Here is a 24,044-nt window from a genome sequence, read left to right as displayed (position 1 = left end):
GATGTTTAAATTCAAGGGGGCAAACATGTGGCTTTATTATACCTGCATACCCTCTGTTTATATTAATAATGATTATCTTGGATGGCATGCATAAGAATTCTGACTAATTGCTTGCCATCAAGTGGCAAACAATAGCTTAAAAAGACCACAACTGTAGAGAAAACTATTATTATTTTGGATCTGATTTGGCTCTACAACTGTAGAGAAAACTATAATTATTTGGGATCTGATTTGGCTCTACAACTGTAGAGAAAACTATTATTATTTGGGATCTGATTTGGCTCTACAACTGTAGAGAAAACTATAATTATTTGGGATCTGATTTGGCTCTACAACTGTAGAGAAAACTATTATTATTTGGGATCTGATTTGGCTCTACAACTGTTTTGATAAGAGGACCACTGATGAGTCTTATGTAGATGACTGTGCATCTGGCATATCAACCATAAACCTGGTATCTTTGATGATTCTTATGTAGATGACTGTGCACCTGGCATATCAACCATAAACCTGGTATCTTTGATGATTCTTATGTAGATGACTGTGCATCTGGCATATCAACCATAAACCTGGTATCTTTGATGAGTCTTATGTAGATGACAGGCATCTGGCATATCAACCATAAACCTGGTATCTTTGATGAGTCTTATGTAGATGACAGGCATCTGGCATATCAACCATAAACCTGGTATCTTTGATGAGTCTTATGTAGATGACAGGCATCTGGCATATCAACCATAAACCTGGTATCTTTGATGAGTCTTATGTAGATGATTGTGCACCTGGCATATCAACCATAAACCTGGTATCTTTGATGAGTCTTATGTAGATGACTGTGCACCTGGCATATCAACCATAAACCTGGTATCTTTGATGAGTCTTATGTAGATGACTGTGCACCTGGCATATCAACCATAAACCTGGTATCTTTGATGAGTCTTATGTAGATGACTGTGCACCTGGCATATCAACCATAAACCTGGTATCTTTGATGAGTCTTATGTAGATGACTGTGCATCTGGCATATCAACCATAAACCTGGTATCTTTGATGAGTCTTATGTAGATGACTGTGCACCTGGCATATCAACCATAAACCTGGTATCTTTGATGAGTCTTATGTAGATGACTGTGCACCTGGCATATCAACCATAAACCTGGTATCTTTGATGAGTCTTATGTAGATGACTGTGCATCTGGCATATCAACCATAAACCTGGTATCTTTGATGAGTCTTATGTAGATGACTGTGCATCTGGCATATCAACCATAAACCTGGTATCTTTGATGAGTCTTATGTAGATGATTGTGCATCTGGCATATCAACCATAAACCTGGTATCTTTGATGATTCTTATGTAGATGACTGTGCATCTGGCATATCAACCATAAACTTGGTATCTTTGATGAGTCTTATGTAGATGACTGTGCATCTGGCATATCAACCATAAACCTGGTATCTTTGATGAGTCTTATGTAGATGACTGTGTATCTGGCATATCAACCATAAACCTGGTATCTTTGATGAGTCTTATGTAGATGACTGTGCACCTGGCATATCAACCATAAACCTGGTATCTTTGATGAGTCTTATGTAGATGACTGTGCATCTGGCATATCAACCATAAACCTGGTATCTTTGATGAGTCTTATGTAGATGACTGTGCACCTGGCATATCAACCATAAACCTGGTATCTTTGATGAGTCTTATGTAGATGACTGTGCACCTGGCATATCAACCATAAACCTGGTATCTTTGATGAGTCTTATGTAGATGACAGGCATCTGGCATATCAACCATAAACCTGGTATCTTTGATGAGTTTTTACCATGTTTTATTTAAGTGTTATGGCCATATGTTGTTTTGATATAATGTTGAAACTAAATACCAACTTTATTGGTTGTAAAAAAATCTGGTTCCAAGTGTCATAGTATTTTAAGAGGAAACGATTTTTTAAATAAATAACAAATTGTGAAGAAATGGCAAAAGTTCACACTGGTATTTCATGCCAGGTGATCAAACTAGTGGCTCCAAGGAGACAGTAAAGCTTGCCATTTTTTTTAATTTGTAATGGTGGCCATATTGATTTGTCATATGGAAGTATCCATAGCAATTCTGAAAGGGACTACCAAAGGGCTAACTAACTGTGACTCATAATCTACATAAGTTTCAGAAAATGTAGGGCAAGTTAAGCCTTATATATGTTTTATTTATAGTACATGCTGGTTGTTCAGCAACATCATGGAATATATTTATTTGAAGTAGATACCTTTAATATGGATGAAGTTGTTGAGTTTGGTTTGAATGGTTTGAACTGATTTTGTGACATCAGAAAGCTCACAAAATCTCCAACTCTTTTTTCAAATATTTTTCATTTCAACCTTTTTATACACATTTACAACAATATGTCATCAAGACACCATGCCCCACTCACACTTTCACATTACCAGCTTCTATGAAATCCAAATTCTAGGTCAAAACCTTAATCTGGCAGATATTTTAAAATGTTCACACTAAATTAAAATGATCATGTGTACTAAGTTTAAAGTTGATGTGATCAGGCCTTGACGTTTACTACCTTAACTAAAACTTTACCCGATACTTGATGGACAAACCAACAGACTAACAAACAGATTGATGGATGCAAAGACCAGAAAACATAATAACTTCATAATATTGGGGAAATAAAATGATACATGTATTACATATGTAATAATTGAATAGCAGAAAATTGAATAAGCAAGATCAAATACAAATTCATCCAATAACAGCAAATCAACTAATGTAACAGTTCTTAAATGTAATCAATTAGAATATACTCAGTTAATGTTATTTCAGTTTTATAAAATTTAGGGCAGAAATTTCACCCAAATCCTATTATCTTTTTTGGTTTTAAATGATAAATTTTCTTTCTGTCAAGTCTTCTGATATAAGAAATATTCATACCAAATAAATCCAAAGCAAGAACAAAATAAAATTTAGAATGGAAATGGGGAAAATGTCAAAGAGACAACAACCCGACCAAAGAGCAGACAACAGCCGAAGGCCACCAATGGGTCTTCAACGCAGCGAGAAAATCCCGCACCCGGAGGTGGTCCTCAGCTGGCCCCTAAATAAAAAAAGCTCATATTTGGCAAAAAGAGCTTAAGAATTTGGATGATTACAATGCAATCCTTCCGTTAATACTCTTTATAGACAAAAAAATGTCACTACCTGCAACCAAAATAAATATCAAGAAAAGTTTGAAAGGCATTGACAGATTTATGCAATAACATTGTGAATTGCCTCTATCTTTTCAATAAATACAATGAATATCTTTAGCAGATTTTATTATTGTTATTGAATAACAACTTCTATTTTTTTTTTGGTGAATCTATTAAATAAGAGTAACTCTTGTCTTCTTTAAATGAAAATTTTTAATCAATATGCCCTCATAAACAAGAAATAACAAATTAAAAATTATAAAAATAGTTTTATATTCATTTTCAAAACATTTTTCTATTAAAAAATTCAGAATCAGACAACAAGCACATATTTGAAGACATTTTTACATACTATTAGTATTATAGATCCATTAAAAAGTCAACAAATTCTCATTTATATATTCATTTTAACTTCTATTATGCACCCAATTACACACAGCACTGAAACTGAAAGAAATTTTACATAATTATGCATATTCAAAGATCTATGAATCCAAATGTGATAAGTGTTGTAAATGCTTGAACATATTTTTGTAAGAAAAGATGCCAAATGACTGAAATTAAATTTTGTAATAAACGTTTAGACTGTGGAGATAATGAAATTGATATCAAAATGCACTTAAAATATACTGTCTTGTAAACTTTGATTGTTTAGGGAATATACAGACAAAAAGGTTGATAAGTATTTGTTTAGGCTTACAATAACCCCATCCTGAGCCAATATTTTCGAACAAACATTTAAAAATTCTTTTTTTTTAGTAGCTTAATGTTTACATCTGAATATCAGTAAAAAGTGAATATCCTGACGTTACTAACATTATATCTGTTTCTCACAATTAAATAGAAGAAAAATTCATTAAAATTGAATTTTTACACACACATAAATGTAAAATTAGATAAATGAAGCAAAAACTATGCCTGCAATGACATCATTTGTAGAAATCCATTAAAGACCATACAGTGATATCTAGACATTTCAGTTTTTTGTTTCATTGTGATGTCTTCTTACCCATATTTCCCTTTATTTAAATTTGAAATGATACAACATATTCTTAGACATTTACATTGAAATCTCGATCAGCAAGCCTATAACAATGATACTGTTTGATTAAAGCTTTGTTTGAATAAAGTATATAAATACATGTGCATATATAAATTCAGATCTGGCAAATAAATAGAAATCCAAACATTAAATTCCAACTTACAAATGTGTTTACTTTGTCTTTCAACTGGTTAATTCCTAACTAAGAAGATCTGCATTTAAAAAAAAATTGCTCAAGTACTCAAGTAGAAATTCTTTAATAAAACTCCTGAATCACCTGAAACAAGCTATTTTACCATATATGAATATCAATGTTAATACCTGACATTTGTAAAAACTAAAATTTGACTGACCAATTGCAAGGATATCAGTAAACACCTGTATAATTTGGATGCAAGATATTCATTAAAATGATTAAACAAATAACATTAGTTACATAGTGCACTAGTGACCTATATCGTATTAGGTCACTAGAACACTATGTAACGAATTTATCTTACCGACTATCTTAACATGTGGTATTTAGACTAGTGGCCTATCAAAGTGATCAAGTCTTCAATACCGTTAGTATTCAGAACCTACTTCCATTGGCCTATACAAAAAACAAATGCCAGCAATAACAACTTGTTAGCTTTAAATGCGTCTTATGAATTTATTTCAATCGTTCATCCTCAATTTCTTCGTCTGTTGAAACCTATAAGATTGTCCCCAACACCGTGTTGTTTTTATAAAGGACGTAACACCACTACTAACCATATATTGAAATAAGCCCCGCCTACTAACCCAATATGGAATATACACAGTCTCTACAAGGTTGCTTTTAACCAATCATATTCCTAGAAATGTATAGGAGGTAAGATAATACTTCATAACAAAGGGATTGTCTTTATTTCAGTAAATGTCTAAATATTGGCAAGTTGAAAAAAGAGAGTCAAAGTAAAAAAAAAACTAAACTAAATGCCTCACAATATGAAATAAATATGAATTATAATTTATTAGACTATAATAAACAATTATTACAAATTAATAATAAGTAACAATAATTCAATAAAAAAACAAATAAATCCAGATCATAAAAGACTAGCAGATCATTTATTTGGTATAGATTATATAAAGCAACTGTATATATTATACACATGTAAAAAAAGCATCAAAGTTAATTTATAAATTGTGCATGTAATATCAATTATTCATATTAAACCAGGATTATGTCAATTAGGGACCAGCAATAACATAACTTTTTAGGAATCTATTTGAACAAAGAGCTACATCCCCTTCCCTTTTCCCTTTCACAAAAAAAACTAAAGATAAGTATATATAATGAATATAACAACGAATTCTCAATGCATTACCGTTTCCAACAAATGAAAATAACTCCATGTTCACATCTGAATGTTTTTGATACAGTTTTAGCTTTTAAAAAATCACAAAAGAATTTGGAGTTTTCCTTCAAATATCCACATTATCTTCTTTCACACTGTTCCTTGATGAGATGGATATGTGGGTAAAATATAAGTTGGAAAAGTAATAAACATTTCTTTTGTGTTTTTTTTTCCAATCTAAATATCCATAGAACAATGTAAATGAAATGACATAATTGTGTCCCATTCACCTGCAATACCATAACTAAGTTATTGTTGTAATGATAAGACAATTTTCTAAAACTTTTAAACTTAGTTCAATTTCACTCAATTAAAAAGAAAACTAAGTGTAGTATTTCTGCTATATTCAAATAAGTTCATTTTAGTTCAACAGAGAGAGGATAAAATGTAAGATTTCTATTTATATATTCAACTTGGTTCATTTAAGGTCAAAAGAAAAAGGGTAAAATATAGGATTTGTGTTTATATATTTAACTAAGTTTAATTCATTTTAACTATTACAGAATAAAATATAGTATTTATAAAAATAGATTGTTTCATTCTTTGTGATAAAATGTAAGATTTGTGTTTATATATCTAACTAAGTTTAATTCATTTTAACTATTATAGAATAAAATGTAGTATTTATAAAAATGGATTGATTCATTCTTTGGTAATAAAATGTAGAACATATAAATACAGATTGTTTCATCTTTGGTAAGTAGATATTATAGTAATGTAAAGAAGTTCACAATGAAGATAAAATTGAGCAAATATCCCCTTGTGTTATACAATTTGATCTTTGAGGAAGTTCTGAATCAGGGGAGGGGATGTGAAAACAAAACCTTGCGAGCAGGACGTACAGCAGATTCAGTCTTAGAAATTATGAATTTAAAACTCTGAGAAAATAATCACTTTACAGAAACGAGTTATCCTGACAATATGAGAAAACTGTGAATCACAACTTGGCTTGACGGTTGGATTGTTTATATCCCCATAGCCTCATCCTACTGATACCACCGTCTGGTGCCATTGAAAGTCGAACATGGGAGATTACTCCACAATTATTTAAATCTTTTCCTGAGAAAAACTGTCTATGGTGAGCTTTCAATTTTTTTGGTGCCAATAAAGTTTTCCAAGGCTGACTATTGAAAATTTGTTTTATTTCATTTTCTTTGTCATCATTTACATAACATGCTGAAATATAAAAAGAAAAATGATTAATTTCCTGTCCAGACTTAAAATGTTACATATTGTAAATGTTTTGTTGGAAGGATGACCGTTAAACATCCAGTAGCAACAATTTAAGAACATTGTAATGTAATATGAATATGAAGTAAGCTTTGTACTAGATACAGTAAATTCAGAAATTATTGCGATTTTGTCATTTTAGACTTAAATGCGATTTTAATTTTTTGCGGTATTGAGAAAAATCCTGTTTAATTCATATGAAAAATTTCAAAATGCGAGTTTAAATTATTGCGATTATAACCCTGTTGCATTTTTCGCAATAATAAAAACATCGCAATAATTTCTGAATTTACAGTATACATGTTCAATCTGACTTTTCATGAGCTAGTTCACAAGGTAACATAGAAAACATGTCACTCTCGCAAGATATATTAGTTGATCTCCAAGCCAAACAGTCTTTGCTCTTGTTCCTAATTGCCACATGCTTGGTTGAGAAACAGCAAATATCAATTTTCAATTCTTTTGTTTAAGTCAGCTTTGAGTCAACCCAACCCCTCTTGCACTCAAGGCAAGCACACAACCAAAAGACCTGTAAAATGTTTGTCATGAATTATAACTATTATTAGGATAATTCATCAACTCAATTTGAAAATTTGTCTAGTTGTCTTGTAAAAAGTTATTTGTTTGAACAAGTACACCAATATTTTTAACATTTTGACATCAGGCTGTTACTTTTCTCATAATTACAATTACATGATATAAACATTCTTAAAATGAAGAGTTGTTTTGTTAACATACGTTTATTTTTCAATATTAAAACGTTAAAGGCAGTTCCTCTTTATGAGCTTCAAAATAAAACATGAACTAACTACAGAAAAGGAAGGACAATTTTTACCTTCAATAGAGCAGGAGTCTGGATAATTTCCTTTGAAGTGGTTTGTGTCAATTTCAATCTGAAAAGAAACATCAAAGGGCCTTTATCTAATACATTAAAATACAAAGCATATATTGTGAAACATTCCTCTAGAAGATCACAGGTAAGAAATGGATTCCTTGCTCTCAACAGCTATGTTTTTAAAAATCAAAATTTTATCAATTTGAGAAAAGTAATCGACATTGAATGTTTTGTATTGATAGAAATATGTCAAAATAAATTATTATCTTATTTTATACATGTTTACTAATCCTTGAAATTGAATAAATATCTTACCAGCTATGATGAACATCTTCATTATGCAAATTTTAGCTATATAACATATAAGTAATGTCAAGAGGATTGCACTGATTTCAACTCACTAGACAATTCTAGTCGAAGTTTGTGTAAAAAGTTTTACTCTTATATTCAAAATGTTAATAACATACATGTCTTAACTGGAAGATCTGTATATATAATCAAAGCACCAAAGGCGCTATAGGCAGTTAATTAAAAAAATCAAAGGTAAACTTGGCAGAAGTTAAGATGAATATAGCGGAAGAATGGATGAAAATAATTTTCTCTAATTCTTCGTCAATTTATCCCTTTCTGCACCCATTGTATACAAAAAATTTAATCAACGTGTGGTTCGTTTGATGTCAGTTCTTCATTGGTTAAAATCCGATTATGACGTCGAATTTACTTGCTTTCCTCTGAATTTCCTATTGTGACGGCATGAAAAAAGGCGACCATGTCTGATGACGTCACATAGAAAGAACACATCTTTTTACAGATCATTCGAAAAAACGGAATAAGTTTGCCTGAATATTGTTTGAAAATCATTAGAGAAACAGATTCCACCACCAAATCTCGTGTAATACGATATTTATCCACTCTCGACAGTTAAATTTTAAATATTTAAAACGCTCGGCGAGCCTCGCGTTTTAAATTTGAAAATTTAACTGTCATTGACTGTCTCGAGTGGATAAATATCGTATCACACTCGATGCAGTGGTAGAATCTATATATCTCAGCTATTTCTCAAGTATCAAATAATGTTTGTACCGTAATGTTTCTGCTATCCAATCCTACCACTTTCAAAAGTTATTTCCAATTTATTTTTTAAAGATTCAATGTCTGAGATTAAGCACATACACTGTCCCATGTTAGGGGAGAGTTTTGTGCCAGCTAACATGTTTAACCCGCCACATTCTGTATGTACCTGTCCATAGTGAGGACCCAGTAATTTGGTGATTGTTGATTGTTGCTGTATATCATATTTATTTTTCATAATTGTTTTGTACATAAATCAGGCTGCTTTAGTTTTATTGTTTTACATTTGTCATTTCGTGGTCGTTTATATCTTACTATGCAGTATAGGTTTTGCTAATTGTTGCAGGCTGCATGGAGGAATATTCTTTTCAGAATAATAATTTCAATTATGGTGTCCAACAGTGGTGTATGGTTTAATTCCACTATGTTCTAGAGTTTGAATATGCCATATTAGCGCTTTTAGTTGGATCAGCTGGTGCCACTATGCACAATTATCAAATCATACCTGAAACTATCTGAAATGGTGTAATTTTCTTGTATACTAGTATTACAAGAAATGCTGATGTTGTTATAATGGCCTAGCAATGATGCAACATATATTTTTGAAGGCTGTACGGTTGCCTGTAATTGCTTACATCCACTTCATTTGAATTTTGGTGGATAGTTGTCTCATTGGCAATCATACCAATCTCCTTATTTTTATAATAATTACACATGTCTAATCTATAATAAGCTATTAACACAACGTAATGTTTTGCCTATTTGTTATTTTGATAATGCAAATGTTACACTTAAAATAGTAATACTTTAACATGTAAGTGATATTCAAAGTCAATGAACCATGACTGAAGGTACAAGGCTAAACAATCTCTATGGAAATGAAAGGTGCCAATGCTTGTTCAACTGCAAACCAAATACCATTGACTTTTCATAAGTCGTTCCCTTTAAACAAACCTTAACACAAATTCAATTTCTAAGTCAATGAACCATAATGAGGGGGTGGGGTTATATAATATCCATTGAAATGAAACTTTTGAATACCAATACGTTCGCATAACAAATAGCTTTGACTTAAGATTACTGGTAATTTTAAACTGACATAATCATAATAATCACAAACTCATTCATGTAAACTAAGTAAAAGTTTCAAAGTCAATAGATCATGCATATGACTGAGGGGTGAGGACCAAATATCCTCTATGGAAATGAGACGTACTAATGCTTCTACACCTACATGCCAATTATCATTGACCTACCACTATTGGTTTCCCTAATACTAACCTAATCGAAAACTAATAAATGAAATTTCAAAGTAACATAAGTTTTCAAGTAAAAAGAGCATGATTGAGGGGGCGGGGCCAAATAATCTCAATGGAAATTAGAAATGAAAAAGTTTATACAACTGCACACCAAATATCATTGACCTACCACTAGTGGTTCCCCCTAAACTGACCTAATCACAAACATATACATGTAAACTATGCAAAGTGTCAAAGTCAATAGACCATGACTCAGGGAGTGGGGCCAAATATTCTCTATGGTAATGAGATGTGCCTATGCTAACACAACTACTTACAAAATGTCATTGACCTACCAGAAACCAGACCTTACCACAAAATCACAAACTAATACATTGTTGATTCCGCCAAAACAGCATGCCTATATATATATATATGTCTCACTTTTTGACTCTGTCAAGGCAAGACAAAAATTGCAACAAAATTAATACAAATATTTTGTCCATCTTTTTTTAATATTCTTCATTTCTTAGATATATCAATGCTGCGTTCACACATAATTCGAATTCGATTCACATTATTAACTGATTTGAATTAGTTTAATACGCATTCGAAACGTTTAATGTCCAAAAGTAAATTCTACTTGGAATTGCAATACACGTCAAAATCGCTTTACTGTGAATGCAGGGGTTAAAATTAACATTTGGTACTGGACAGTCCAGGACCTTTGACACTCCAAACTGAAAGGTCCACAACCTAAATTCCAGGTCCTGCTTTTACTTGAAATAGTTCATAACTCAGTAAGATACTTTAATGTGCTTTTGGTGTTAAGTTAGCTTGTTTCATTGTCAGTGTCACTGTCGTTTAATTTGTTTAATAATAAATGTAATTGTCTTGTATATTAATTTATGAATTCAAATAATCTTTTTTTTTGTATTAGGAAGGCTGAGGGAGGCTGAGGGTATCACTGTGGGTGGATGTGTTGTCTCAACAATTGATTATTTATTACTAATTATACCATTATATTAAACAGTTCAAATTCAAAACTGTTTAAGTGTATCATATCTAGTTGCACTATATATTATATTAGCTAGTTCCTCTGTGAAAATAAAGTAAGAAACTTCCAGATTTTTATAGGCCCTTCAAAATTGAGAACAAATTACCTCATGGAATTGTAGTAATATGTTTAAACAATAAAAACATCTACATGTAATATCAATATTTATTAATGATAAGGAAAATACTGTCACATTTTATTGGTTTTTGACATGAAAATTTGTGAACTAAAAGTAATTTTGAGTTTCTGTATAAAATATTTCCTGCTTTTTCTTTCTTTTCAATATATCTTTGGTTTTCAATTCTAGAGTTTATATTTCATCATGATAGATGTATTTTGTCTCATGCCTGGAATTATTATATTTTTATTGTATTTGATCGGCAAACCCGGATTTTCCCTTATCCTCCCCCGGAATTAGATCCGGTATTATAATTGTCTTCATTTCCGGTTTATGGCATCCATTGTTTTTCGATGTTGTTTTTGTCAGTCAGATACGATTTACTCGGATTTACACATAACATGTTGGCGATTTTCGGTATAAAGCTAGCGGTTGAACAAAATGATTATTATCAGAAATCACCAAATTTAAAACGTCCTTGATTTACGTATTGTCGACGAAGTTAAAATTACCGCCAACTGAGACTTCAACTCCGTGTCATATTAGTCACAGCCGTTATACAATATTCCTGCGCTTTGTGCCATTTGGCAACTGTAAACGACTTGTAATTAGAGATTTTCGGCGATGAAATAATTCATGCAATTGTTCTTTGACATCTTGGCCAAAAGCACAGGGGATAATAAACTACATAAGGATTTCTATTGAGCACTACTTCCTATGTGCAACTTCAAAACTTTTGGGTGGTTCGACGATCATTTAAGGTTTTTCTAGTCATATTTTTTGTATTCCAGAATTAAAAGTATGAAAAAAGTGTTCAATTAGTTATAAATAACATAATAGCCAGCCAGATAATAACAATGGCACATATTTCAGCATTTATTGGGTAGAACACAAATCTAGGGTGCTCGCATAAAGCAGCTTAACTGCTTAAAAATTGTATGCTGCCATTTTGAATGTTTATACAAAATGAAAGCAAGTGATGATAAAATTTTAAACAGGAAGCACTTCTGCACTTCATCCAAAATGTAAAGTTTTTGAGAAAAATTGACAGAAAATAATTCTGTAGTAAACTTAAAAAGATGTTACCCTGTTAAACTTTTGTGATGGACAGTGCAAAACAATGTCCCCTCTCATACATTTGTTGAACACACAATATTCAAATCCTCAGACCTTACTTCACAAGTTACTGTTTTTTAAAGTATTTAATACTATATATTGATTGTGACTTATGAATATAAATTTTTACATGTGTGCTTTAACTGACCTTTGTGATTACTCCAGGATGTCCCAGTCGAAACATACTCCAATCCTGACCTAAAAGTAGCAAAATGACAGATAATTGATCATATACTTCAAATATTGAGAATGGAAATAAGAACATTCTATTTCTTTTCTTTTAAACTTAGCTTAAGCTTATATATTCAAAACTTTTTTTACAATATTGTTCTTCTGGAAACTATAACTGTTTCTGTACTTATACAATATTATGTTAATTCTTTATTTTTATCATTGACTGCTTACAGATTTCTTGTATTTTAACTATCTTTGATTTACAAGTAACATCAGATTCACAGAAAACAACTCATCAAACGATGATAGGAAACAAACATGTTGGTGAATATAAAAACCATAGGAGAGTTCAGAGTAATTGTTGGTTCAATTTAGAGGTTGAAAAAGTTGTATGATGTAACATTTTTCTATGCATCTTTCTAGTTTTCCAAAAGGTCAATTAAGCAAATGGATTCGACCCTCACTCTAATGAAAACCTACTGCACATATAAGTTGATGTTTTCATGAAAGACGACATTGTATTGATTTCTGACTTCATCACGTCACTTTTGTGTGAAAAATGAAATAAGACATGGCTAAACTGACTATCTCGGAACTAAAAGTATTGTATTTTGTACAGACCTGGAACCTGAAGAATTCCCTGAGAATCAGCCTCTAATATTGCTGGTCTTCCTGGCTGTAATATACAAAACCAAGAATCAAATGCAGATAAAGGACAATTATAATAAACACCCATTAAACAATTTCACAAGAAATCAAACTAGAGTGGAGGGAGGCAAATTTTTGACTAATTATGCTAAAAAATCATATATTTTCCAATTAAAGGGTGACTTACACCCTCTACGCCTCACCCTGAATGCACCACTAACAACAATGCATTTAATTTTTATTTGTCTGGAATTTGGTTTACCACTCTTTCTATAGTATGTTTTAAGATAATGAAATAATAAAATTGTCATATAAACCAGTTCAAATACAGGAAAAAATTAAGTATTCTTTCATCAATACTGTTGTAAAAATATAAATTATCCAACCTTTCTAGCAGTTTCCCATCCATCAGCCATGGTGTCTGCTCTTCCTGGTTGTATTAGATTTCTTGCATGGCCAAAATGAACATTGCTATAACCTACACAGATGCCACCATTCTCCATAGCAGCTAAGTCTACCATCTACAAAGAAAATAACTCATGTAAGGTTTTATGCTTTACCTTACACATACTTGTCAAATAAAGATAGTAAATCTGAAACTAAAATTGGTTCCTTAATCATTAAATCAATGTAGAAACATATCTTTCAGTGCAGTATCCGTGTTAACTGCAAATCAAATACCATAATGCATTTCAAAAATGTCCACCCTACGCTAAAAGTTAATTTTTCACATAAGCTCCATAATTCTGAAATATTTGTACCAGCCCTTACTTTTTTCTTCATTTGAAGGTTATTGGTCAGTTTTGTAGCTAATATTGACTGGAATTATGACAGTATTACCTGTTGATATGATATTTTTTTCCAGTCTGGAGATGCCCTTCCATAAACTCGTAATCTTGCTATTCCACCATCTGTAATAGAAGAATTAAAAGCTTATAGTGACCCAATGGCATAGCTTTTTTTTTGTTCCATTATACTGTCTTAAACAAATAAATTTTTAAACCAAGTAACCTCAAATATACAGGGATTTTTCTTTTATAAATATGTCCTTATATCCAAACAAGGTTGCAATAGCATATATGTTGCATTTCATTAAGCATTCTGAAACTTCAGTAACTTTGACCTTGACCTTGACATAAACATAGTAACCTAAAAATTGATATGGATCTTCCTCTCATTATATCTGACCATATATCCAAGAAAAGTTGCAATGGCATATGTAGTATTTGATTGGGCATCAGGAAACGACTTTTCTGCACAAACTTCAGTTTACCTTGAACTTTGACCTAATGAACTCAAAATCAATAGGGATCCTCCTCTCATTATATGTGACCATATATCCAGGTATAGCTACAATCCAATATAAAGTATTGGAGTAAGCATCCAAAAAAATTAAAATGACTGACATACTGACAAGTTAAAAACTATATACCCCCCCTTTACAACCTACCAAGCTAATTGGAAGTATAATTACCTGGAAACATATTTAGTCTGATATGAGTAATTCTTTTGTTGTATTTGATATCAAAGAAGTTATGACATGATGTTTTGTAGCCAGGTCTTAATGCTGTACTTGGTAGAATTTCATCCCAGTTCTGAAATAAAAATTCATCTAAAATGTATGATAAGTTCTCATAATTCAGTATTTCAATTTTATATAAGAACACATTAAACTATTATCTATTATCTTTTGAATTTCTAATTAAACATAATTCTTTTTGTATTTATTTTCCTATAAAAAGCATCTATTACCTATTTAGTATGTATTTATATTGATTTAGGGACTTGAGTAATGGGCCAATTTTTCTTCTTTAAGTTTAAAACCACTACAACCACTTTGTGTCAAAGTGGCGATAAACTATAGGGATTGCATAATCAACCATCAAAACCAACCACTATGGCCTAAGAGCATTTTTGTTCTCAGGGTGAGTCAATTGTGTGATATAACACATTAAGTCATGACATTTTCATTCATCATGGTTACTGTGCAGATATGCAAATAAATCAGGGAAGCCATAATAAACCATAGTTGTTACTAAAAAATTCCTCAACTGCTCCAATATTTTAAAAATTAATATAAAGTGATAAACAAAACTTATAGAAAGAGAAAAGAATTCATCAATCTAAATTTAGTTTGAAATGAGTACTGATGATAATGCATTACCCTTATCTTTTACCCTTCTGTTTATTTTAAAAAGAAAAACCATGTCTATATCATGAGTAAAACTTTTTTAACTGCATAAAAAAACATACCTGAGATCCCAGTCTACTAATCAGTTTAAGTTGACTTTCCGTTGCTGCAGTGCCCATCTTCCCCTTTCTGTCCGGCAATGATGGAAGATCTATACAGTGAGATAAAAATAGAACTGTGAGTGAACTCAAAAAAGGATACCCACCCTCCAATAACATTAGTATATTGAAGTAAGTAATTCGATTATCTCCCCTTTAACATGTTGGACTGGGATTATGTCCCTTTATGCACATCCTCAGGTAGTGTTCTATATTTTATAACTGTGTACAGTTTCAACAATATCCATCTAGCCTAATAACGCACATGGACCATGGGCAGATAGAGAGAACTTTTGGGTGGACAGGGTGATTACTATATATACATGTATATTCACCCTCTCCACTAAAAAAATAAATGGTTGCATGGGTATCATAATTAGATCAAAATACTCTTTGAAAGTTTTATATTTTATAACAAGATATTTTTTTCTCATACGCTGTGAACAATTGAGGCAAACTAACTTTATTACTACCTTGAAGGGACTATATATTTTGCACTCTGCCAAGAATTATAAAAGCTTAAAGACCTATATTTTTACCTTATAAATTAACAAATATCTTTTTCTTGAGTGTTCTTATCAAAATATATTTTGACCTTTGAGAGAAGGGGCTCATTGATCCCCCCTCCAATCCCTAATGTCATATGAGTAAAAATATCTTGTCATGTAGATTTGGTTAATTTTGCTTGCATGAAATTTCATTATTTGGAAGATTTAGAAGATACAACATATTTTAACATTTTTTAAAGCTTGCAAACATGTTTAAGTATTTTGTTTCCTAAAATACAATTACTAACAAGAGGCTCTCAAGAGCCTGAATCCTTACCTGAATTTTTTTGCTCAATTCATTCATCAATCATGATTTATATTGGTGTTTGCTTAAAAATGCCACTTAAAAATTCTTTGTTTTGGTCGTCTCCAATTGGCCTGAAAATTTCATAGCAGATAGATCTTGACCTATTCATCACTTTAACTCCCCTTCACATTTGCTGTAACTGCTTTAGTTTTTGAGATATCAGCCAAAAACTGCATTTGACCCCTATGTTCTAATTTTAGCAACAGTGGCCATGTTTGTTGATAGATCAAAACTTAAGATACAATTTATAAACTAGATACACTAAGGAACATTCAGTTAAAGTTTGAAGGTATTTTGCCCAGTAGTTTCAGAGGAGAAGATTTTTTAAATAGTTTACGACAGACAATGGACGCCAAGTGATGGCATAAGCTCACATGGCCCTTTGGGCCAGGTGAGCTGAAAAAGCATGTGTTATGTGTACTTAAAATGGTATCATACATTTGTTTAAAACAGAATCAGTCATTTTATCTCTTATTACTTAAATACATGTACCATCATAATTTTTACGATTATAAAAAACATTGCAAAAAAAATATTAATTTAACATAATGGAAAAAAAAAATTTAATGATTTTTGTTCCAAAGTTAAAATAGACATCTTAGGAAAATAGTTTGCTAAATGGTATTTTCATCATCAATAAATTTGTAGAAAGAATATCTAAAACAAACAACCTATTAAAGAACAAAATGACATACTTTCTAAACAAGCTGCCTGTATTGAGGCTTTTGGAGTGTAGTTCCCTGTAAAAAATGATGTGTCAATATCAACTCCTACTATTACACCAGGGACACCTGAAAGTATAAAAATACAATTTGATAATTACTGCAAATAATTTATTGTTATTTTTTACTATATTTAAATCTATAACAACTTTAAAGAAGGTTTTTTAAAATAAAATATAAAAGTAGTACCGGTAGTTGTTATTCTTATTGCATCAACAGCATTTACATCCAAATAGTTCATAGAGTAGAATTCCAATGATAGGAAGTAAAAATTCAACTTGAAGAAAGTCACTTGTCTTGATACTATAAATATTTCATAATCTTTTTTTGTATTTAATTCCACATCACATTTAAAAGATGAGTATCTGTATTACATTGTATTTATATGGTTTTTACATAAGAGACATGAGCTTTACAGATAAATAATGAGTAATTTTTTTTTAAATGGGCCAAAATATGAATACCGGTATAAAATGCTAGGGTGCTGAAATATAAAGAAAAGATAATAATGGGCGAAAAAATAAAGAAAAGAGAAAAATTAAAAATTAATGAACACAAAAACGAAGACCCCTTCCCCCATCCAGACCCTTATTTGTTGGAAAACAGGAACAATACTTTTATAACTGTTCCTTCATCTTGACAATTACTGATGAGCTTTAAGAAAAAACACCATACAAATAGATACAGACCACCTTTATAGTCAAGTTTAGCAAATTATTGTAACTTTATTGCTGATTTTTAAATTTGGAGTCATGCGACAGGTTTCACCAGTGGAGCAGGAACTATTAACACCTTTGGAGCATCTGAGTTCACTCAAGTTTTTATAGGGTTTGCATTGCTCAATCTTTAGCTGTCTGTGTAGGATTTTGATGACTGTTGTTTGTCTTTTTCTCTTATTTTGTTGGTCAATGGTGGTGTCTTACTTCCACTTTTAGTTTATTGCCCCTCTGTATCTTCTTTTATTTCTATGCAGTACACACTGATTACTGAGGCACACATTTTCTTGAAGGTACATGCCTATGTTTGTATACATGAAAATTAACATTAATTAATTGGTGAGGATTGTTTCTATGTAAATACCATGGCAGAAATTTTATATAAATCAACTTAAAAGGAGATTGAGGTTATTACAAGTTACAATGAAACAGAAATAGATGACACAAAATCTCAAAGGACATACCCTATACCTTTTTGAATTAATATGGATAAGTTTGCACCTTCCTCGGGACTGTGCATAACAACAAATTGTTATTTCTATAGTTTAAAAGACATACCAAGTTGTATAATGCACCAATCATGGCCTGGGATTCTCTTCCTTCTAGTTTCCCAACCATCCATCCATTTGCCATACTCTGTAAACACACCAACTTTGAATACCGGCTCATCTGCCTGTAAATAGATTGCATAACTAAAGGTAGGGAAAATCCCAAACTCACTTTCACGTTCTCTTAAAAAAGCAGAAAGCATGACGAGGTCAATTGTTGGCCCCTTGAATTGTGTAATCTAAATAAATGGAGAATGTGTCCATGGGACACAGATGATGCCACCGCTTGCATATAACGTTATAAAGGGCATAATTCCAGAACGGTATAAGTTACCCCACCCAAATTTGAACTTGACCTTAGTTTTGTGGTAAATTCATTGTGTATAAGTTTCATAACATTTGGGAGGGGCAAACTAAAGTTAGATAACAGAAACCAATTTCAGGACGTACATACGGACGGACGGACGAGACGAGACAAAGGGACATACAGACAAGGGTAAACCTTAATGCCCCCTCTGCTAAAGCGGGGGTAGTAAAATATCAAAATTCTATCAGACAGCACCTTTCAGAGGTTCACAAGAAATATACATGTATGGCTGTCAAATGTCAAAATTTATATTTCATATTTTGTTCAGTCCTTCAAAATTCGTATGTTAAGAAAAAACTGCCCAAGTAGCGATCTAGTTTAGCCCATTGCAATCATTGGGGGGTGGGGGGGGGGAAGAGTTTTAAAACTTTAAGGGGACTCTGAGTAGTTTATCTACAGTAATCACTAGCCTGTCACTGAGGTTGTCAGTTAGAACCTCATTTATGGCAGGGGCAGATTGCCAGTTTCCCTGCTTAAGGTCTACATTTCTAGTAATCTGGCTTCCTCAACCAAAAACAAAAAAGGCTTGTGATATAACCAATAGGGCTGAAAGTGGTGTTTAACTCCAACAATCAATCAATCTAAAACTTTATGTTTGCATCCTGTCTAACAGATTTTGACAGCTGAGTTAAGAAATTCGTAATTCATTTTTTCCATTAAACTAGATTTCTTTTGGTTGCTGTCTCATTGGTGTCTACCTCACATTCCCTTTTATTCATTTTAGTTGGATTTTTCCCTGAAGTTTCTATTTTAGTTTTCAGTTTCAGACCAATAATTAATAATGATATGTTATTAGAATGAAAAGGTTGAGTTTGTGAATTCTGATTAATAAGAACAGGGGCGTAGCTACCCGGAGGCATGGCAGCACGTGCATCCACGTCGTTTTCACAAAAAAAAAAAAAAAAAAAAACAGAGAGAGAGAGAGAGAGTGAGGGACAAAGTTAACATATAGGAATTGGTCTTTCTATGTATGCATTTTAAAAACTACACAAAGAATAAAAGCATGTTGCGGAATTTTTTAATCCTGTAAGACATGTATGTGTACGATAAATACATACAACTGGTGTAAACTTAGAGGAACTTTTTATATTACGGGTATTGTTTAGAAAATACCAGCTACATAGTTGTTGGTACCACAACCATACCGTATACTCGCTTTGAGTGCAAAAAAAAACATAATCCCTTTAAGGTTAACAAAAAAACTTGAAAATTATTATTTTCCTCTTCGCCCAAAAGCACACATCTTACTAGAATGAAGACTCTTCAACTCGTATTGATCCGGGAATAATGACTGTTACCTTGTGAACTAGTTCAATATTGACTAAGTATGTAGGTCTTGACAACACGAATACTGTAAATTCAGAAATTATTGCGATGTTTCTATTATTGCGAAAAATGCGACAGGGTAATAATCGCAATAATTTAAACTCGCATTTTGAAAATTTTATATGAATTAAACAGGATTTTTCTCAATATCGCAAAAATTAAAATCGCATTTTAGTCTAAAATAACAAAATTACAATAATAAATGCACGCAATAATTTCTGAATTTACAGTAGTTCATTTCCACATCACGTCAACGTATCTCGTCCTGTGTGCATGTAATATTTGCTACCGGACATTAATAACCATTCAATCAATCAATAGTTTCCGTATACTAGTAGATGAGAAGTTGGAACTGCTGTTATTATAAAAAAAAGTACACATTTTCCAGTACTTGTTTTACTTTTTTATTTATTTTACAAAAAAAATCTTTTATATAGATTCGATAATTCGAAGTCATTTCTATATGGACCAGCTATACGAATGGTTGATTGTAAAACCATTTAAATAAATTGTTAATTCTAACTCGTTTTACTGGACTATTAGGTCATTCAATTTTAAAAAGAACTGTCTGTCCTAGTAGGACACTAAACTGCTGATTCTTGTTCGAAAGATACACCAAACTTTTATTACACGTATCTTCACTGTTATCATCTAGATATTGCCATACAACTGGTCGAATGCATATGCATTTGTTAAGTAGCATAGCTGGCTAATTAAAAACGCAGATCATGAAAAAGATTGTGATCAAAGTACCATTTCCTCTGAAAAAGATCATTAATTTCAACTTCCAATATTCCTAACTACGTAAAAATTCAAAATTTCCATCTCTCTCTTGTAGAGTTTACCCACAAAAGTTTTAAACATATAAATACATATGTTAAGCAAAATATATGAGAATGTGTCCACCAAGTATTTGGTATCTATGATGTTTATGCTAACAGAAACTCCACATATAGTATTGTGTTTATGTTTATTGTGTGTTTTTTAAAATCTACTTTGCTCAATACAAATACTAGCATATGGAACAAATCTCCATGATTTTAAAAGCTTTCACGTAAAAAAAAAACGCAAGCGACAATGTTAAGTCTTCATTCGACTCGAAGTTAAACAAATAGTTGACCAAAAAACCACAACAAAAATGTCCAAGTTTTATTTCGGTTGTGATTGTTTTGAAACGCTATATATGTGGAGCTTCCGGGGGGCTTCGACCCCTGGCCCCCCTACCAGGGCTTTGCCCTGGACCTACTGGGGGCCTTACGCGGCCCCCAGACCCCTCGCCCTTTAGTTTGTGATTCCACTTCATTAAGAAGGTAGCTACGCCCCTGAAGAACATTGAATTCAATATGTAATACTAGCATCACAATTTATTTCCCAAGAAAGCATTCAGAAACAATAAAAATAAGCAAGGTTATCTCAGATATTTATATTTACTTTTAATAGATTTTCAGTTACAGCAAACCAATCATCTGTGGCAAATACGACTTTAGCACCAGTCTGAAAATAGAAAATAATTGATATGTGAACTAACATAAAATGCTGTAGAAGTTAATCTTCATGTATTTCAGGATAATAACAAATGTTTCATTATTGCAAAATGTTTGTCAGTTTTCCTGATGAAGGTCATGGTTCTCTCTCAAGACTCCACCTTCCTCCACCAATAAAAACTGACCACCAACTTATAGCCAATAGTGCTGAAAGTGGGGTTAAACACCAACAATCAATCAATCAATGTTATTCAAGACGTCATAGAAGACCATCTGTTGACCTCTTTGTGTTTTTTTTTGTCTTATTAATTTTTTTTTACTTTGACACTAGTCCACATCTCCTTTTATTCATATGTAATATCTATCAAGCCCCAAGATGCCAAAACTCATTTTATGAACAATTAAGCCTCATTATTTTAACTGTGTGGCACCATTCAGTCAATTCACTGAATTTGTGGATAAAAAATATAGACTGACATTAACTATTTGATATCTGATACTACTGGTAATTAATTGGATACCATTTCCGGATATGGAATTTTCAAATTAATAGATTAACATAAAATCAAAAATACCTGTTCTGCAACAAGATTGTTTAGATCTGTAAACTGTGGGAAATCCTGTAACTGGCTAGATGGTGGGTCAGCCATCTTTTAAAATCTGTAAGTAAATTTTTTTTGTAGGAATATACTGTTGTTTCTGTGGATAAGATTACTTTCATGGGTGTCAATTTTATCGATTAAGAAAAATTGTACTTTCATAGATAATTAATGTCATGGTTTGAAGAAATTCTGCATGCCAGTCTACTTGAAATTTGTTTTCGTCAAACACTTTAATCTGCGGTTGACCTTCACCTAATAAAACAAGTGGAACTATGAGCTATTTCTCAATAATGATACCCCTTTTTAAGCATGTTAAGTATTAGTTTGATAGGAAAGTGATAAATGATGAATGTAAAAACACATCACACAGTATACATATAGCATGTCACATGAAGGTTCTGTAATAGCACAATAGTGTTGAAAGTGGCGTTAAACACCAATCAATCAATCAATCACATGAAGGTTTTTCCAACTTTGAGAAAGCTTTGATTTGTTCCCGAGAAAAAGGTGACAAAAATTTCAAACATGGTCATTATGTGTTAAAATATAGAAGTATCGGTAAACAAGAACCAGATGAGCAATAGATCTAAAAATGCATTACACAGTATAACATGCTCACATGAAGCTTAATACAAAAATATCCGGAAGATCTGTTTGGAAGTTCCTTTGAAAAGAGTGACCAACATTTTATGGGACGGACTGCTGATAGACATATGGAGGGAAGGATGGACAGACGTAAACCAGTATACCCCCTCTCCTTTGAGAGCAGGAATATACATTTTTAATTAGTGCATTGTGCTCAATAATTATGAATCCATAGTATACTGTGGTTTCATTTATTTTCGTGGGTATCAATTTTCGAGGATTGAGGAAATATAGTATTTTCGTGGACATTTGATTTCGTGGTTTTGCCAAAGTCTGCATACAAGCCTTTAGGAATTTATACTTCGTCGAACCTTGAAATTCGTGGTTCACCTATACCCAAGAAATCAACGAAAATTGGTACCCCACGAATAATAATGAATCCACAGTATACATGTATGTATACAGATAAAGCTCATTTATGTTTTAGTAGATCACAAACATGACAAAGTGCTGTTGTACATGCATGAGGTATATATCGAAACAAATTGATTAACTGGTTACAGTTTTTTTTTTAATCACATCAATGTTATTCAATATCATACATATATCTGTCACATTATATGATACTGTAGAATGTATCATCAAATGCAGATCCAGGATTTTGAAAAAGGGGGCCTGGGACCCCAAACTAGGCATCGTTTGGAGTGGGATATGTAAAAATTCTATGCATTGACCATATATGTAGCTCCAAATGGAGGGGGGGCAGCCCCTCCCCTAAAAACGCCTCTGCTCATGTTTGTTGCTTATATTGTGTATGCATCTAATTACAATTGTTGCTTGTAAATGTCCACTGTTGGAATAATAAATATTTGATTTATATCACTTTCAACTTTGAAAAAATATCTTATATATAAAATGTATAACATTCTTTTTACAAATGAACTATTTAATTGTGCTTTAAGAGCATAAAATAACTTATTGAGTAAAAAGTGGCTACATATATATGATTTGCAATATGAAAAGTCAATAACATTAAGTTTTGTCAAAAGTTAAACAATGAAAAAAACTGTGCTTTTCTGGAAATTAATATCTTAAGTTTACATTGCAGCAGATTTCAATAGGGTCTGTGAAAATTATAACATAATTTAAACATATTGCAATATTAAATGTTAGTTCAATTATCTCCCCTGTAACATGAAGTGAAGGGATTATCTTTTAGAAAGTACTGTGCAAAGTTTATCAATGTCTGTCTAATCGTTACGCAAGGGTTGCACTTAATAGGCACATAGACAGATAGATAAAAAGACCAACAGACGGAGAGGACTGATCCTTAATATCACCCAAAACTTTATATTTGTGGTGGAGGGGAAAATGAAAAAAAAATAGCCTCCCAAAGTTTTATTTGTATTATCTTCATGTCCCCTCAAATCAGGTTA

The 24,044-nt window shown here is 31.9% G+C and overlaps 1 protein-coding gene across 1 annotated transcript; it reads right to left on the bottom strand.

Annotated features, from left to right (window-relative positions):
* Positions 1-3,312: 3,312 nt before the first annotated feature.
* LOC127735689 (allantoicase-like) lies at positions 3,313-22,619 on the bottom strand. The gene is made up of 12 exons (XM_052245952.1): positions 21,997-22,619; positions 21,369-21,431; positions 18,255-18,369; positions 16,954-17,049; positions 15,368-15,456; positions 14,589-14,709; positions 13,955-14,025; positions 13,501-13,635; positions 13,088-13,142; positions 12,441-12,490; positions 7,693-7,750; positions 3,313-6,803 (listed from the first exon to the last, which is right to left on the bottom strand). Exons 1-12 carry the CDS (start codon positions 22,069-22,071, stop codon positions 6,565-6,567), a joined length of 1,167 nt encoding a protein of 388 aa, XP_052101912.1. The 5' UTR covers positions 22,072-22,619; the 3' UTR covers positions 3,313-6,564.
* Positions 22,620-24,044: the final 1,425 nt, after the last annotated feature.

The sequence above is a fragment of the Mytilus californianus genome, unplaced genomic scaffold (genome assembly GCF_021869535.1).
Source record: "Mytilus californianus isolate M0D057914Y unplaced genomic scaffold, xbMytCali1.0.p SCAF_3, whole genome shotgun sequence".
NCBI lineage: Eukaryota > Metazoa > Mollusca > Bivalvia > Mytilida > Mytilidae > Mytilus > Mytilus californianus.
This window is presented reverse-complemented; position numbering and strand designations above follow the sequence as displayed.

Excerpts from the sequence above, each read along its gene's own strand:
- LOC127735689 (XM_052245952.1), bottom strand. The coding sequence starts at position 22,071 with ATGGCTGACCCACCATCTAGCCAGTTACAGGATTTCCCACAGTTTACA. Across the intron at positions 15,457-16,953 it reads ACAGGCAGCTTGTTTAGAAA|ATCTTCCATCATTGCCGGAC; the intron begins GTATGTCATTTT and ends CTCACTGTATAG. Across the intron at positions 7,751-12,440 it reads ATCCTGGAGTAATCACAAAG|ATTGAAATTGACACAAACCA; the intron begins GTCAGTTAAAGC and ends GTTTCTTTTCAG.